We start from the raw sequence: 17,158 nt of genomic DNA on the forward strand, positions 1-17,158 counted from the left end.
AACACACTGTCTGTAAATTTACAGTCAGCCTCAAGAGGTTCAGCTAAATAGCCTATTATATGTGCTGTTTTAATGTCTGGTCATTTTCTGTTTGTTGCAGCCTTGATAGCATAATTTGAGACGTGTAAATAAAAAATATCTTTGTTATTATTATTATTACTACTATTTTATATTATATATATATATATAATATAGTAATAGAGATATTATTATTTATGTATTTATTTGCAATGTCAAAATTCAGTTTACAAAAGAAGTGATTATTGGTTATTTGCATTTTGATACAGCAAAATTAATTTAGAACAAGAACGTATAGAAATAAAACCTGTAAAGTACAAAAATATTCATTCAACTTATTCAATAAACTTATCAGACAACAAAATAAATTTCAGCAGTCTAGATGCTTTGTGCGTTTTTATAGTTAAGTGAACCATCGTGAGTGTTGTCTTTGCAAATATACTATTACTCAATTAGTAATCTGCATTTAATTTGATCATGTACTTTTCAGTTAATCAGTTTTTCTATGCAGTGCAGAAATCAATTTATCTTAGATTCTAGCATTAAACAGTTACATGATGTTATAATTTAGTAGATCCCAGCTGTCCATTTATGCATGTGCCAAACTAAACTATAATATATAGAGATCAATAAGAATCACAAAGCTGTACGAAACTCTGGCTGTCCATATGCAGGTGTTGTTCTAAAGCAATATAGTCACTAAGAGAATCATTAAGAATCGGAAAGCACCAGTTCTTTAAAGAGGTAAGGCTCTTCTTCCTGAAGAATCTCAACGAATTTAACTTTTGCAATCACACCACTTGAATGCACTGTGTCACAGATCTTTCTCACACTATCCTGACTGGTTAAATTAGTATCTGTGATTTTAGAATATAGTTCCCCATGAATTATTCCCTGCTCACGCAGTTTATCTGCAATGCTCTTCACGTTTTTAACCCTTTGAATGAGAGCCGATCTGTGTTTATCAAAAAACTGAGCTTTCTCAATCTCAGAATTCAGTTGCGGCTCATCTTGGACTTGCCTTTGATTTAACTGTGCAAGTTTGGCTTTCCATATTGTGGCAGTCCACACAGATTTCTTGTCCTTTTCTCTGACAAGATTCATCTGTACGTCACCATGCTGATGTTGCATGATCTCAAAGAAGTTTGGATCGATATCTGTTCTAAATGAAATCCCCTCTACAGGATGAACAGAAGCACCAGGAACCTCAAGAAGGTGCGGCGTTTTCATCTGAAAAGGTCTGTTAGGTCTGGGATGGCTGATTGGATGACTTGATTTTTCATTCTGCTCAACTTTCTCTTTTGAACAAGTGTCATTCGCTGGAATAAAGTAGATGTGAAGAATGAGAGGATCTTTGCAGGTCATGTAGAGAAGAAGGTTACAGTGTTCTTCCCACTGTGTGAACCAACTTATAATTAGAGTTGTAAGAGAGAAGGATGGTTGGAGTATTTTGGCATGATAACGGGTCAACTCTACAGATTGTAAAGATATTCCTTCATCTCTTTTGCTGAGGAGCTTCACAGCATCTTTGAGAGAGGGGTCAGACTCTGCTAAACAGGCGTAATGAGGCAGATGGGCCTCCTCCAGTTTCCCTGAGATCACGGTCACGTCGATCACTGGACCAATTCGCTCACACTGAAGCCTCTCCAGCTCTTCACTGAGGAAACGTCCATCCACTGCACGATACTGGAGAGTGACGTCACCAGCACAGACCCATCGCATTCTGGTCCTGCTGCACTCGAATCGACCCGCCTGAGTGCTGATCCTGAACTTTGACCCTCCTTCATCTGTACAGACTGACGGCTCCACCTGAACCCACTGATCACAGTCGACAATGTGAACACAAGACTGACAGTGAAGATTCATTTCAGAAGGTTCAGGCGCAGAGATGTTCAGCCTAGAGAACAGAGATGATAATGATAAATGAGATGAAAGATGTATGAAAGAGAAATTTTAGTATTAAATGATCTTACTCTTCCAGCTCTTCCAAAACCTTTGGTTTGAAGTGAATCTTCACTTTCTCATTACAGCTGTGACTCCAGTCCTCTTCTGTGCACTGGTCAGGGATTTTACTGCACTTTCTCCTTTAACCCTCTAGGGTACTTCATTTATGACTCACACTCAGGACTTTCGGGTCAAAAATGACCCGGAGGGCGGGATTCAGATATTTTTTTTTTTTTCAGTAAAATCAATGAAATGTATTTTTGTTCAATAATATTTTTTCTTTTTTTTCTGTGGTGTTTTGAGAGAATTTTATGATAATAATTAATATTCATGCAATAATTATGATCCATTTTTTCCCATTGAATATAATAGAAATTTTTATTTTTTTATTTCTTTTTAATTTTTTAATTAATGCTGTATTTCAGGTTAAAGTAGAGACTAGGCCTATAGATAGAAAACAATTTTTGAAGTCAGATTGGTGTCATCTGGTGGACGTAGTGAGCATAATTATTGTGCAATATCATATGTTAACCACTAGATGGATTTACAGCTCTCTGTAGAAAGGCTTGTGAATTCTAGTTGTTTTTGCACATATTTGCCTATTTTTTTCAGGTTGTGGATTTTAATATATAATAAGAGATTCTCAAAGACTATTTTTGTCAAGTTTTTTGGTTGGTTGGTTGGTTTAAATGGTAATTTGAAGTGCCAGTTTTACTTTATAATACAGTCAAACCTGAACATTGCATTAGAAAGAGAACAAATGGAAAGCATTTTGTTTCCCATTGTTTTAATTCTAACTTAATAAAAATGCAATTCTTTCAGTCATAACATTTTTTATTAACCTTTTATAATAAACATTTTCATAAAAATTATTTTTTGTACAATTCAATGAACAGTAACTTTTATTCAAAATTGGCAACAGCAATTACGAACAAAAAACTAAGGCATTTTTAGAGTTTTGTCTGAGTGACATACACAAAACTAAAGACTCATAACTTCAAAACTGTAGCAAGGAGAGTCAAAAGGTAGGTATCTTTTGAAAGAACACTTTTCAATTTTTTTGAAAATATAAATTACATTACATTTGGATATTCTCCTGCCGAGAAACTGCTGATAAAAGACAGGAAATATATATAATTTTTATAATGATAATTTATATCTTTCTTATTTGACATGAAATAACTCAGGAAGGAAATAAGGTAGGAGGAAAATTCTCTTTTGGGGAAGTCCCTCTACATATGAGCTGCATCTGGATAAAATGTTGTGGTGATTGGATAAAGGAATCAAAAGATACAACATTTGGAACCAAATTGTTCAGTCTTTGACGCCCCCTCATGGGCATTTTTTATATTGTTTCACCATGAAGAATATCTTGTCATAAAAGCAATAGATTAAGTTCATTTTGGGCTCATTTTAATTGTATTAATATGCTGTAAAAAATGAAGTGCCATTTTCAACGATTTTTGAATGTTTCATGAGATGTATGATGTTTTTGACACATTGCAGTACATAGTACAAAAAAGTATTTTATAGATTATGAAAAAAAAATTCTATTTATCAGCAAATAACTCAGCAATACTTGGGAGTTTGGCTAAATTCACTGTAAAGATCAGACTCTAAGCTTTCAAATGACACCAATTTTGTGTTAATCGAGGCAATATTTTTGAAAAATATGAAAGATGAGAGACTTGTTTTTTAGCCAAGTATGCATAACTTCGTGAGGAATATCTCGTGATCAAAGCAATAGATTATGTTGTGTTTGGGCTCTTTGTAATCGTGAGAATCTGCTGTAAATAAAGATTTTCACAATCCATGCATGTTTCATTGAGTTATGAGCTGAGACGTCACATCAAAACAAAATAGCATCACTGCTATTGCTACTTCCTTGGTGCGTCTGTGGTATTTTTTTGTGTTAGAACGCCATGAGGAATATCTTTAGATCTGAGTGATGGATTATGGTATGTTTGGGCTCTTTTTAATCGTGTGAGTCTGCTGAAAATAATGATGTGCATTTTTCTACGATCTGTGCATGCTTTGTGAAGTTATAAGTGAAAACCAAACGCGAGTGCTTCATGAGTATATACTAGGATAGGTGCGTCTGAGGTATTTTTTGTGTTAGAACGCCATGATGAATATCTTTAGATCTGATTGATGGAATATATTGATTATATATATATATATATGTTTATATATCTTTTTAATCGTGAGCTCCTGCTGTAAATAACGATATGTAATTTTTCATGATCGATGTATGTTTCATGAAGATATGAGTAAAAAGGCCAAGTCTATAGCTACCTTGCTTGGCTACGTGCTTCTGTGGATTTTTTGTGTGTTAGAACTCCATGAGGAATATCTTTAGTTCTGAGTGATGGATTATGTTGAGTTTGGACTCATTTTAATTGTAAGCATCTGCTGTAAATAATGATGTGTCATTTTCCACAATCGGAGCATGTTTCGTGAAGTTACTAGCCAGGGCCGGCCCGAGGCATAAGCGAACTAAGCGGCTGCTTGGGGCCCCCTCGCCACCAGGGGGCCCCCAAGCGAGTTTTTTATTTTATTTTATTTTTTTACATATTAATTAAATTAAACAAGTGACATAAATGAATGAATGGATTAATAATTCAAAACAAGAAAATTCTGATTTCATGATCAATATACCTGCCTACAACTGCTGCTGTGTCTGCCAGTGTTTGAGTCATGCGCATAACCTCGCGTGCATAGACAATTCGTGCGCAAAGTCACGGTAATGTTAAGCCATGTCACAAAAATTTTATTCGATCAATGATTTATCCTTTAAATTTAATGATATTCAGAACAGAACAAGAATTAAAAAAAAGAACTATAAACAAGCCAAAACGAAATAATTTAAAGCGAAAGTGAAAGCGGCGTTGGGCTCACGTATCTCTCTCATTAGAATCAAAATGTTTCAACATTCGCGATGGATTTGGATGGTAAACTATTCTTTATTATAGCCTTTGTACTTCACTCACGTTCCAATATCGAGGGAAAAAAATCATTCTCTTCACATGCGCAAAAATGTGCTTGAAATCCAATATTGAGGGAAAAAATCATTCTCTTCACATGCGCAAAAATGTGCTTGGAAACATCACAGTGGAGCGGTGCTTAGGCTACGCAGCGCTGAATGGTACGAATTGTAGGCTACTACTGACTATTTAAACAGAGCAGTGTAATTTTTATATGTTAGGTTGACTATTTTATTATTATATTTTATTACTGCTATAACGAACAGGCTGCGATGTCTGGAATATGGTGTGTGTGTGTGTGAGGCGCGGGCGCGATCGAACAGTGGAAACATAAAAACAAACTCCGTCATGTTCATATAAGACATCATTCAAACTGCCAAGTGTTGCAAAACGTTGGAGGATATTTTGCAAATAATTTTTTTTAAATATGTTTTGTGACAATTTGTTTTCAGAAGTTTCAAAGAGTAAGTAAAAGAGTAAAGAAAAAGTTAAAACATTTTTATTTATTTTGTATTAATACATAACCTCATTGTATTAATTTATAATGTAACATTATAGAGTGACATTGTGTCAATAATCGTCAAGCACAGGTGACTCCGAATGGTGGGAGGGGGCCCCCAAATCAAATTCTGCTTAGGGCCCCCAAAAGGCTCGGGCCGGCACTGTTACTAGCGGAAATGTGCCTGAAATTCAGTATCCATATATGGGTCTCTTGAGGGGCGTCTTTTACAAAAACCTTGCTTAAGTTTAGTAAAAAGCCTGAAACAATTATGCTTGTTGTATTCTACTCATTGAGACCTTTCAAATGACATATGACACAGGACTATCTGAGCTGTATGATGTATTTGACATATTGCTGTATGTAGTACAAAAAAGTAGTTAAATATTCATTCATATAATAAATTATGAAAACTTTTTTTTCTATTTATCAGCAAATAACTCAGCACTACATAGGAGTTTATCAAATTGGCTACATTCATTATAAATTTCAGACTCTAAGCTTTCAAATGACACCTATTTTAAGTTGATCAATGTAATATTTTTGAAAAATATTATGATTTATTTCGCAGCTAGGTGGCGCCTGCGGGGGGTACACTCCGTTTTAGAGTGATAACTCAACACTCTTTAGGAGTTGATTAAAGTGATTAGATGCATTAAAAAAATTGAGATTCTAAGCTTTAAAATGGTACCTATTTTGTGTTACCGATGGCTGATTTGTAGATTGTACGCACAAAAAAACTCTGTATTTTCATATTTTTGCCAATTTCCCATTCATTTCCTATGGGCGTCATTTTTGACCCGAAGGTCCTGAGTGTGACTATTTTTTTTACGACCACTTAGACTTTTCAAATCCTGTCCCCAATTTTTTTGAGTGTTCATATACCAAGTACCAATATAAAGTCACCAAGTTTCGGACCATTCCGATGAAGCTATGATTTTTAACATTTTTTTAATTAAACGCTTCGGGTCATTTTTGCTTCGGGTCAAATAATATGAAATAATGATAAGAAAAGGAAACTGTTTTTTACTTGTATTGATAGTATTTCAAAATCAATTATTGGAGACTAAAATGGGACTTGAGGGAGATTATGGTTTATTTTACAACAAATTTAAAATAAATATTTTTTTTTATTCTATGGGTTTTTATTGTTTTTTTTTTTATTATTAATTAAAGTCCCTTGTAGTCAATAATTTTATCCCTTAAAGCTTATATCTTTGTTCACCAAAATGACATTTAAAAAAAAAATCCCTGTGAAAATAATTTCTTCATGCCTTAAAATAGCTTAAATGTATCTACACCCTTGGTTCATTTAGTATACGCAGATCCATTTGCCAATTGTTCCTGCCTCCACTCACTCACACCAGCTCAGAGATCCACTCGATGTATCAGAATGGTAATGTGTTTTATATATCGCTCTCTACAACGTCGGACACAACGCTAATTGATATGATTAGCCTTTGACTTGACTGTTATCAAACAGATAATAATTTGTTGCTTCACTTTCTTGGGTACTGGGGTCTTCACTTACTTGGGTCCTCGGGTCTTCCCTTTCTTGGGTGCTGGGGTCTTCACTTTTTTGTTCATGATGGCAATATTGTTCATGTAAGCACACAAATTATATTTAAGTGGGGTCCACACAAATACATACACATTGTATTTATAAAATGAAATAACAATAGATTTTTTTTATCAAGATAAATTATGACAACAAAATTAATGTACTAAACAAAATACTGTTTATACATTACACTATACATTATATAAGCTTATGTACAGTTCATAAATTACGTTGGGTATTACGTTACCAAGCATAGTCCAAACTATCTTTTATCCCCCAAGCAATTACATTTTTAAGTTCTTCTTCTGGTGTTAACTGATGGTCCGCTGGTCTGGTTATTTAAATTAGATTTATTTGTATAAAAGTATTGTTTATACAGCATATGCCAACTGTGATTGTTTTTTACATGTCTATATGCTGCAAACTTACTTTCCCTGCAGGGATAAATAAACTGATTACTATAACTATAAAAGCAAGCATTCATGTTGTACATATTAAGGTATTATGAATGCAAATATGAATACTGTTGGACTTATACAATGTGATAACTGTCAAGTAAAAAAAAATGTCAACAAATATATAGCTTAAGACAGAACCATAAATGAAGTCTAATAATGTTTGCCTTGTTCTCTAGCCTTTCAAAAAATTCAGATGTTTGAATATTGTTACCAAAGGTAATTGATTTACATGTGTAAGCACTGAAAGTTGATAGAGAAGAAAGAGTACAGCTGTAACATCTTTTGCTTTTTGCTGTACTAAATCCTACATACGATTATTTTCCCTGATGAGATGCGTTTATTTGTCCACTAATAAAAATGTTGTTCCCATGTAACACTAGCCCAAGACAGGTAATACTCATTTTTAATGTGCTAAATAAGATATTAGGCCTACCTCCAGAAACATTTTACACTGATTGTTTTCAAATATTTTTAAAGTATGCATATTTATCAGTTTAGTTTTTTTTTTTTTTTTTTACTTTATACTCTTAATCATTTTCACAATTGTGGTACACTGTAGATATAATTGGTTCCACTACCAGTACAGTCAACATGGGACTGTATACATTATCACATGTTTTCTCATCATGCAAGCAAAAAGACATCCTGTATCAGTAATTACAACTGGCACAATTTAACAATTTATTCAAAAATAAAAGTGGAGGAAGAAAATGTCTCTACCAATAAAAAGTTAAACTCACTTTTACATGGTACTGGTGATTCAGGATCAGAAAGATTGCGTTTTCCTGTTAAAATCAACCACAGTACAGGTCATAGATTACACCTGTAGCTGAATGTTGAGCTCATGAATCTCTTTCATAAATGACAATTGTTCTCTTACCCAGGTCTTCGATGAGCTTTTTCAGCCAATTATTAATTTTGTCGACTTCAGATTTTATTGATTTAATCAGCTTTCTAATTTCATCCCGGCTGTTTTCTTCAGCTTTGATCTTATCATATTTTTCTCCATATAACAAACCCTCCTTTATTAACTCATCTGCTGCAGAGTTATCATCCACAAACTTGGCCTCTGGGGACAAATGAATAAAATGTATTACACTGCAACCTTTGCTGAAATTGTTTTTACGTGTTTAATGAAAATTACAGTAAAGGTTAATGTTAATATTAATAATAAAATGTAAAACACTGTGTTACTGTATACATACAGAATTCTAAACATACAGTGGATAATCTATAAAATATGACAGATCACAAAAATACCCAGGACATGTACAGGACAGCTGCCCTCTCCCACACTGGCTCTTCTATTTAAATCTCTTTTATGCAAATACTCTTTTGTTCAGATCAGCCACCTCAGGACTAATAGAACTAAGCATTAGAGGGAAGTATCTTATGTTTAGTGACACATAATTATTTTAGTAAATTGGAGGAACATCCAGCATCTGAGACTGGTGTCTACATCAGCCATGTTGATGTCTCCAAATATTCTTCCCCATAACAAATAAAAATACCTTGTTCTCTTACGAGAGGTTCTCTCGTATTGCGTAAGTTAGCTTACGCTACGGGTAAAGTAATCTTTTCTCGAGATATGAAGCCAAAAATTATCCTTAATTTTTTATTGATTGTCAACGCAGTGCAGCAGTTAGCAGACCTAAAGCAGGCTATCTAGCGCACTCATTGGCTGCTCCGCGGCAACTGCAGCAGCCTACCACTGAGCATAGCCCGCCAAAATGGGAGTGGCTTAGCATATATAAGGAAGGGCTCGGGGGCTGCTAACCTGATTTTCGTCTCTTCAGCGAAGCTCTTCGCATCGCTGGACTCCGAGAGAAGCCGCCGTCGAAGCAAGCGACAAGCAAGCCGAGGAAAGCGTCTGAGGAAGCCGGTCGTCTTCGCCGCCTTCAGCCATCCGTGCCTGCTTAGCTATCCAGCGACAGTATACTTTTTTGCTGTGCTTCTGCTGTGTGCTCGCCGCCGCAACACACTTTTCCTAAAAGAGCGCGAGGCGTTTGTTGCAAAATGCCTCGCATTTCCTGTGGCTCTTGCCGAGCCCCGCTCAGCGACAGAGACTGCCACGTGATCTGCGCTCTCTGCCTGGGACGAGACCATGCAGCCATCGCCCTGTCTTCGGGAGGCTGTGCGCTCTGCAAAAAACTGCCGATGTCGACCCTGCAGGCTCGACTCGCCTTGTTCGACGCTGAAGCTGCCACTCCGCCTGTCTCTGCTGGGCCGCGCAAAAAGAAACGCCGCTCACAGAGACCACCGGAGCCCGATGTGCCAGCCATGTGCTCGCCAGAACCCCTCCCGCGAGCCTCGCTCTCTCCTTCTCCACCCCCCTTTCCCGACGCGCAGCGGCCGGCTCCCACCCACACTGCCGTCGCCTTAGGGGATGAAGTGGACGAAGATGCCATCAGTGTCATCAGATGCCAAAACCGTTCTTCTGATAGCCCTGTCATCAGTCAAACGCGTGGGTGACTTACACGCGTTATCAGTTAACGCCTCGTGTCTCGAGTTCAGACTTAATGACTCTCAAGTCATTCTCAAACCGAGACATGGTTATGTCCCCAAAGTGATGGGCACTCCTTTCAGAGTGCAGGTCATTTCTCTCTTAGCCCTGCCGGCATCCGGCAGCAAGGTCGATAGTAACCTCCTCTGCCCTGTCAGGGCACTGAGAAATTACATCACGTGCTCCGCCGCTATCAGGCGCTCGGAGCAGCTTTTCATTTAGTTTAGAGGGCACACCAAGGGTATCACCGCCTCGAAACACAGCCTGTCCAGATGGATAGTGGACGTTATTGCGGCAGCTTATGCGTCTAAAGACCTGCAGTGCCCTTTGGGCATCAGGGCTCATTCTACCAGAGGCATGGCCTCATCATGGGCTTGGTCCAGCGGGATTTCCATTCATGACATTTGTACGGCGGCAGGCTGGGCCTCCCCCTCTACATTTGTTAGGTTTTACAACCTGGAAGTTCCCGTCTTGCAGGCTAAACTTCTATCAGTCTAAGTCGTGTGTGTGCCCTGCCCAGATTCATTGTGCGCGGGCTACTTTACTCGATTTAGCTCTCCTGGTTGAGCTGCACTATAAAGGGTTGTGTTAAGTCCAGTATAGACCGGCCGAGCCGCTCTACACCCCCGACTGTGTGCTTATGAACATGTGCTGGCCCACTCTGTTGGCCGCCTGATTCCCACTTTTCTGTGTTCCCCGGGTTTCCCCTGTGACTCATGCAGTGGATGCTAGGCACGCACGGCGTTGACAAGGGGTTCCCGTAACGTAAGCTAACTTACACAATACGAGAGAACCTCTCGTAAGAGAACGTACTCGGTTACTTATGTAACCTCGGTTCTCTCTAGAAGAGGGAACGAGTATTGCGTAACCCGCCGTGCTCGCGCCATGAGCTCATTTCGCTTCAGTCGACGAAAACCAGGTTAGCAGCCCCCGAGCCCTTCCTTCCTTATATACGCTAAGCCACTCCCATTCTGGCGGGCTGTGACGCGTGAGGGCGCGCGGGGCATGACGTCACGCCAGGCTCAATGGTAGGCTGCTGCAGTTGCCGCGGAGCAGCCAATGAGTTCGCTAGATAGCCTGCTCTAGGTCTGCTAGCTGCTGCACTGCGTTGACAATCAATAAAAAATTAAGGATAATTTTTGGCTTCATATCTCAAGAAAAGATGACTTTACCCGTAGCATAAGCTAACTTATGAAATACTCGTTCCCTCTTCTAGAGAGAACCGAGGTTACATAAGTAACAGAGTACGTTTTCTTCAGCAATCCTAAAGCATTATTGATAAGCACTTCCATTAGCCAATAGTTTATGTTTGTTTGTTGTAAAATTTCTTTAAAAAACAAACAAACAAACCATTTGTTAATTTACATACAAATCTAGTTTCTCTAAATAGATAGAGCTACCTTTGCATCTCTCCCGCTGCTCTCCATCAAGGTTGCTCTCGCTCATTTTTGTGGATAATCCCAAAAACACGAATTCAGATGATAATCTAGGGCTGGGCTATTGAAATATTTCAATTTGTAAACCTGTCGAGACGTTTCAAACGTTTCAAAGTTTCGTTGTTCAACGGCACGGAAATGAAGTGGGGTTTAGTCGAATAAAACGAAAGTAATGTGTTCAAGGCAAAAGACAATATGATTGGTCCACGTAACTGAACCTCTAAATAAGATATTAGGCCTACCTCCAGAAACATTTTACACTGATTGTTTTCAAATATTTTTAAAGTATGCATATTAATCAGTTTATTTTATTTTTTTAAACTTTATACTCTTAATCATTTTCACAATTGTGGTACACTGTAGATATAATTGGTTCCACTACCAGTACAGTCAACATGGGACTGTATATATTATCACATATTTTCTCATCATGCTAGCAAAAAGACATCCTGTATCAGTAATCAAAACTGGCACAATTTAACAATTTATTCAAAAATAAAAGTGGAGGAAGAAAATGTCTCTACCAATAAAAAGGTAAACTCACTTTTACATGGTACTGGTGATTCAGGATCAGAAAGATTGCGTTTTCCTGTTAAAATCAACCACAGTACAGGTCATAGATTACACCTGTAGCTGAATGTTGAGCTCATGAATCTCTTTCATAAATGACAATTGTTCTCTTACCCAGGTCTTCGAAGAGTTGTGGTTGATGCTTTTTCAGACGATTGTTGATTTTTTCAGATTTTATTGATTCAATCAGCTTTCTCATTTCATCCTGGCTGTTTTCTTCAGCTTTGATCTTATCATATTTTTCTCCATGTAATATACCCTCCTTTATTAACTCATCTGCTATTGGCATCACTGAAGTAACCCGTTGAATGAGCGCTGCAGAGTTATCATCCACAGACTTGGCCTCTGGGGACAAATGAATAAAATGCATTACACTTTGCTGACATTGTTTTTACGTGTTTAATGAAAATTACAGTAAAGGTTAAAGTTAATATTAATAATAAAATGTAAAACCCTGTGTTACTGTATACATATAGAATTCTAAACATACAGTGAATAATCTATAAAATATGACAGATCACAAAAATACCCAGGACATGTACAGGACAGCAGCTGCCCTCTCCCACACTGGCTCTTCTATTTAAATCTCTTTTATGCAAATACTCTTTTGTTCAGATCAGCCACCTCAGGACTAATAGAACTAAGCATTAAAGGGAAGTATCTTATGTTTAGTGACACATAATTATTTTAGTAAATTGGAGGAACATCCAGCATCTGAGACTGGTGTCTACATCAGCCATGTTGATGTCTCCAAATATTCTTCCCCATAACAAATAAAAATACCTTGTTTTCTTCAGCAATCCTAGAGCATAATTGATAAGCACTTCCATTAGCCAATAGTTTTTATTTGTTTGTTGTCAAATTTCGTTAAAAAACAAACAAACAAACCATTTGTTAATTTACATACAAATTTAGTTTCTCTAAATAGATAGATACCATTGCATCTCTCCCGCTGCTCTCCTTCAAGGTTGCTCTCGCTCATTTTTGTGGATAACCCCAAAAACACGAATTCAGATGATAATCTAGGGCTGGGCTATTGAAATATTTCAATTTGTAAACCTGTCGAGACCGTTTCAAAGTTTCGTTTTTCAACGGCACGGAAATGAAGTGGGGTTTAGTCGAATAAAACGAAAGTAATGTGTTCAAGGCAAAAGACAATATGATTGGTCCACGTAACTGAACCGCGGGAGTATGATGAGGTCTCTGCGGAACAAAAAAGGGGCCGTTTTCAAACGGGGATAGGTGTTTTTTAACCTCTTTACCTTATTTGCTCAAATCGAGAGGGAGATTCCCGGAAAAAATATTTGTGTGAATTTGATACCTGTTGTTCTAAGCAGCCTAACTTCCACTCACAATCTAGCATTAACTATTAGGCAATTATTGACTTACAATAATAAAGAATAGCAACAGTGAGAGTTGTAGCCTACAAAAATACAAGATTTATCATTATAATATAGCCTAAATATTATTTAAAATTACGCCACATGTAAAGCGCACTCCGCTCGTCTGTTTACTAGTGCAGTTGTCTCTTTAAAGGGGTCCTATAATGCCCTTTTATAAAGTCATGATTTTGTTTTTGGAGTGCACTAGAATAGTATTTCATTATTGATTGTTTAAAAAAAACACATTATTTTTCACATATTTTACATTATTATTATTATTATTTAAAAAAGAATCACAAGTAGGTTACAGTGCAAAAAGTACAGTTCTGTACTATGTGAAAGAGAATAACAGCAACTAAAAGAAAAAAATAGCATAGGGTAAATAAGTGCTATATAATATTATGGCAGTTACATAATTTTGAAAAGCTTAACATTTTTTATTGTTTTAATAAGCTTTTTGTTTTGTGATCTCATGTTTGAAAGGGTTTCAAAGTATAGGCTATGTGGGATTACAAAATTAATTTATGAGGGTTTCTTTTTTCTTATGAATATACAACATATACAAAATAATTAGAATAACCAACTGCGGGGGGAGGGAGAGGGTTCAGGATGAGGATGAAGAGCAGGTGAAGGGCAGACAGAAAGCATGAGGGACCAGGGTGGAGCAGGCTGTGCAAGCGGCCAGGGCGGAGACGACGGAGGGAGGAGCCATGACCTGATGGGCCACGGTGGAGCTAAGGGAGGTAGGAGCCAAGGTGACGTTAATGGACCATCGGGCTGAGGCGGAGTTCTGGTCGAGGAGGTCGGAGACAGAGACCGCCGCTAAAAAAGCTGCTCCGAGCGCCTGATAGCGGCGGACCGCCTTCACCAAGTGCACCGTGGCCCATCAGGTCATCAGTTCCCCCAGGCTCCCTCATCCCTCCGGATCCACCTTGGTCATTCCTCGGCTTTCGTCATCCTCACTCCCTCTGTCTCCACCGCACCCTTCTGTATCCCCGCCTGCACCTCAGTTGCCAGAGCCAGCGGCTTCACTATGTCCCGCCAGATCCTCTGCGACCAGGCTGGAGCTGTAGGCTGACAGACCCATTGCGACTCCACCTCCCCAAAGGCGGTTAGAGGAGCTGAGGGGCTGACAGGTAATGGTGGAAGAAGGGTTGAGAGGAGGCAGATGGGAGAAGGTGGGAGAGGGAGGCTGGGTGGGAATTCAGACACCGATTCTGGCTCGGGGACAGACTCAGGTTCGGAGACAGACTCAGGCTGTCCAGAGTTTGGGGATGTCCGTCATGCCTGGGAGAGAAGGACAGAAGACTCATGCTTGGGGACAGAAGACTCAGGCTCAGCAGGACTGACGTGAAGCTCAGGCTCGGCAGGACTGACGTGAACACTCTCTGGCTCGGCAGGCATGACGTGAACAGTCTCTGGCTCGGCAGGCATGACTTGGGGATGTCCGCTCATCCCCAAGCATGAGCGGACAGAAGACTCATGCTTGGGGACAGAAGACTCAGGCTCAGCAGGACTGACGTGAAGCTCAGGCTCGGCAGGCATGACGTGTACAGTCTCTGGCTCGGCAGGCATGATGTGAACAGTCTCTGGCTCGGCAAGCATGACTTGAACAGTCTCTGGCTCAGCAGGCATGGCAGCGACCATGTTAGCTGAGGGCTCAAGCGGTGAGGCGAAGGCCATCTTCACCAAGTGCTTGGGTGGTAAGGCGGCCATCTTGGCCAGAGACAAGGGCTCAGGCGTGGCGGTTATGACGTGAAGAACAGGCTCAGGCTGGTCAGCCATGACGTGAGGAAGCTCCGGAAGGGTGGTCTCAGCGGGACGAGACTCTGGACGGGTGGTCTCGGCTGTACGAAACTCTGGACAGGTGGTCTTGGCGGGACGAGACTGGACGGGTGGTCTCGGCGGGACGAGACTCTGGACAGGTGGTCTCGGTGGGACGAGACTCTCGAAGGGTGCTGGCGAGATCCTCTTCTCCTAGGCAGACAATGAAGGGAGAGTTACAGCTCTCCAGCACCCACTCCACAAAGGCAGCGAAGTTATCCCGCGGACCTTCCTGGGCAACTGTTCTCTGCATGAGCCGTTCATGAGCTCACCTCGTAGAACGTGCAGAGGCAGTAGTCCGGGTAGTGCGTCAAATATGCAGTCTCGAGGAAGGCGACAGCGGGGATATCCATATTAAAAAACTAACACAATAAATGAAACCAAAAGGCCGGGGACAACCTAACTTCTTGAGGTCGGTGAGTCTGTCACGGTGCTGCGTGGGGCAAATTCAAAGGAGTTCACAAAGACAAAGAGATCCAAACAATAGTGGTTTATTCCAGATGAAGGTACACAAGGTAACACATACCGACAGTGCACTGAACAGAACCAGGAGACTTTATAAGGGAACTAATGAGGGAGAACGTAATCAGGGAGAACAGAAACAGGTGTGAATGGTTAACTAATCAAGATACACATTGAGGGCAAATGAACTGAACCAGACATGACAGAAACTGAGAAAAGACATAAAATTTCATAACCGTTACAATGTGTTAGAAAAAGTACATTCATCACAAACAGTATGAATATATCTACTAATGGCTGCATTTACAGGATAACATAAATAATTTTGTAAATTATTACACAAACCATGTTCCCATTCACCATCTCAGAGTCAGACAGCTGCCTTCTAAAAATCAGCATCCTTAGAAACACTTTAAACAACTTAGAACGTCAGTGGAGAAAAGTATAGTTCATCATAACATCGTAATATACATCATATACACAATTCACCCGCTAAATTGCTAAAAGTACCTGATTTTTCATATCAACGGAAAAATATACTGGGATAACCTGGTTTCTCTTGAGACTCCCTTGCTTCGCAGTTTCTTATTAGAAAATATTCATAAATATTGATTATGACTTAATTTCAATCTTTGATTATTCTGAGTATCCATACTTTCAATTATTAATTCATTATGGACCCAATGCCGCAAGTCGGCCAGATCGTGTTTCTCACGGACACAAACTTGTCAGTTATGACTTTAGTCAGTGGATGCAGGGTTTGCTAATAGGCCTACCTCTTAAGTCGGTTTCCTACTGCTCACTCGTACAAAAAAGTGTAGTTTATTTTAGCCACTTCCATACAACTTGATAAATCAGTGATAGACAGAAATCAAAAGGTCTTCAGATGACTTGCGGCATTGGGTCCATAATGAATTAATAATTGAAAGTATGGATACTCAGAATAATCAAAGATTGAAATTAAGTCATAATCAATATTTATGAATATTTTCTAATAAGAAACTGCGAAGCAAGGGAGTCTCAAGAGAAACCAGGTTATCCCAGTATATTTTTCCGTTGATATGAAAAATCAGGTACTTTTAGCAATTTAGCGGGTGAATTGTGTATATGATGTATATTACGATGTTATGATGAACTATACTTTTCTCCACTGACGTTCTAAGTTGTTTAAAGTGTTTCTAAGGATGCTGATTTTTAGAAGGCAGCTGTCTGACTCTGAGATGGTGAATGGGAACATGGTTTGTGTAATAATTTACAAAATTATTTATGTTATCCTGTAAATGCAGCCATTAGTAGATATATTCATACTGTTTGTGATGAATGTACTTTTTCTAACACATTGTAACGGTTATGAAATTTTATGTCTTTTCTCAGTTTCTGTCATGTCTGGTTCAGTTCATTTGCCCTCAATGTGTATCTTGATTAGTTAACCATTCACACCTGTTTCTGTTCTCCCTGATTACGTTCTCCCTCATTAGTTCCCTTATAAAGTCTCCTGGTTCTGTTCAGTGCACTGT

The 17,158-nt window shown here is 38.9% G+C and overlaps 2 protein-coding genes across 2 annotated transcripts in view; both read right to left on the reverse strand.

Moving 5' to 3' along the window:
• Positions 1–206: 206 nt before the first annotated feature.
• The window catches only part of LOC311086900 (NACHT, LRR and PYD domains-containing protein 1 homolog), a 38,634-nt gene continuing 21,682 nt past the window's right edge, over positions 207–17,158 (reverse strand). The window contains exon 13 of the mRNA XM_084120091.1: positions 207–1,915. Coding sequence (XP_083976217.1) covers positions 730–1,915 — 1,186 coding nt within the window. The 3' untranslated portion in view covers positions 207–729. The remainder of the gene's footprint in view (positions 1,916–17,158) is intronic.
• LOC311086899 (uncharacterized protein) lies at positions 8,257–13,107 on the reverse strand. Its single transcript, XM_084120090.1, has 4 exons — positions 12,910–13,107; positions 12,088–12,318; positions 11,948–11,992; positions 8,257–8,533 (listed from the first exon to the last, which is right to left on the reverse strand). The coding sequence occupies exons 1-4, from the start codon at positions 12,953–12,955 to the stop codon at positions 8,307–8,309; spliced, it is 549 nt and encodes a 182-aa protein (XP_083976216.1). The 5' UTR covers positions 12,956–13,107; the 3' UTR covers positions 8,257–8,306.

Source organism: Abramis brama (assembly GCF_963993115.1).
Source record: "Abramis brama genome assembly, chromosome: 7".
Lineage (NCBI taxonomy): Eukaryota > Metazoa > Chordata > Actinopteri > Cypriniformes > Leuciscidae > Abramis > Abramis brama.

Excerpts from the sequence above, each read along its gene's own strand:
- LOC311086899 (XM_084120090.1), bottom strand. The coding sequence starts at position 12,955 with ATGAGCGAGAGCAACCTTGAAGGAGAGCAGCGGGAGAGATGCAATG. Across the intron at positions 12,319-12,909 it reads GCAGCGGGAGAGATGCAATG|AGGCCAAGTCTGTGGATGAT; the intron begins GTATCTATCTAT and ends ATTTGTCCCCAG. Across the intron at positions 8,534-11,947 it reads ATCACCAGTACCATGTAAAA|AGGCCAAGTTTGTGGATGAT; the intron begins GTGAGTTTACCT and ends ATTTGTCCCCAG.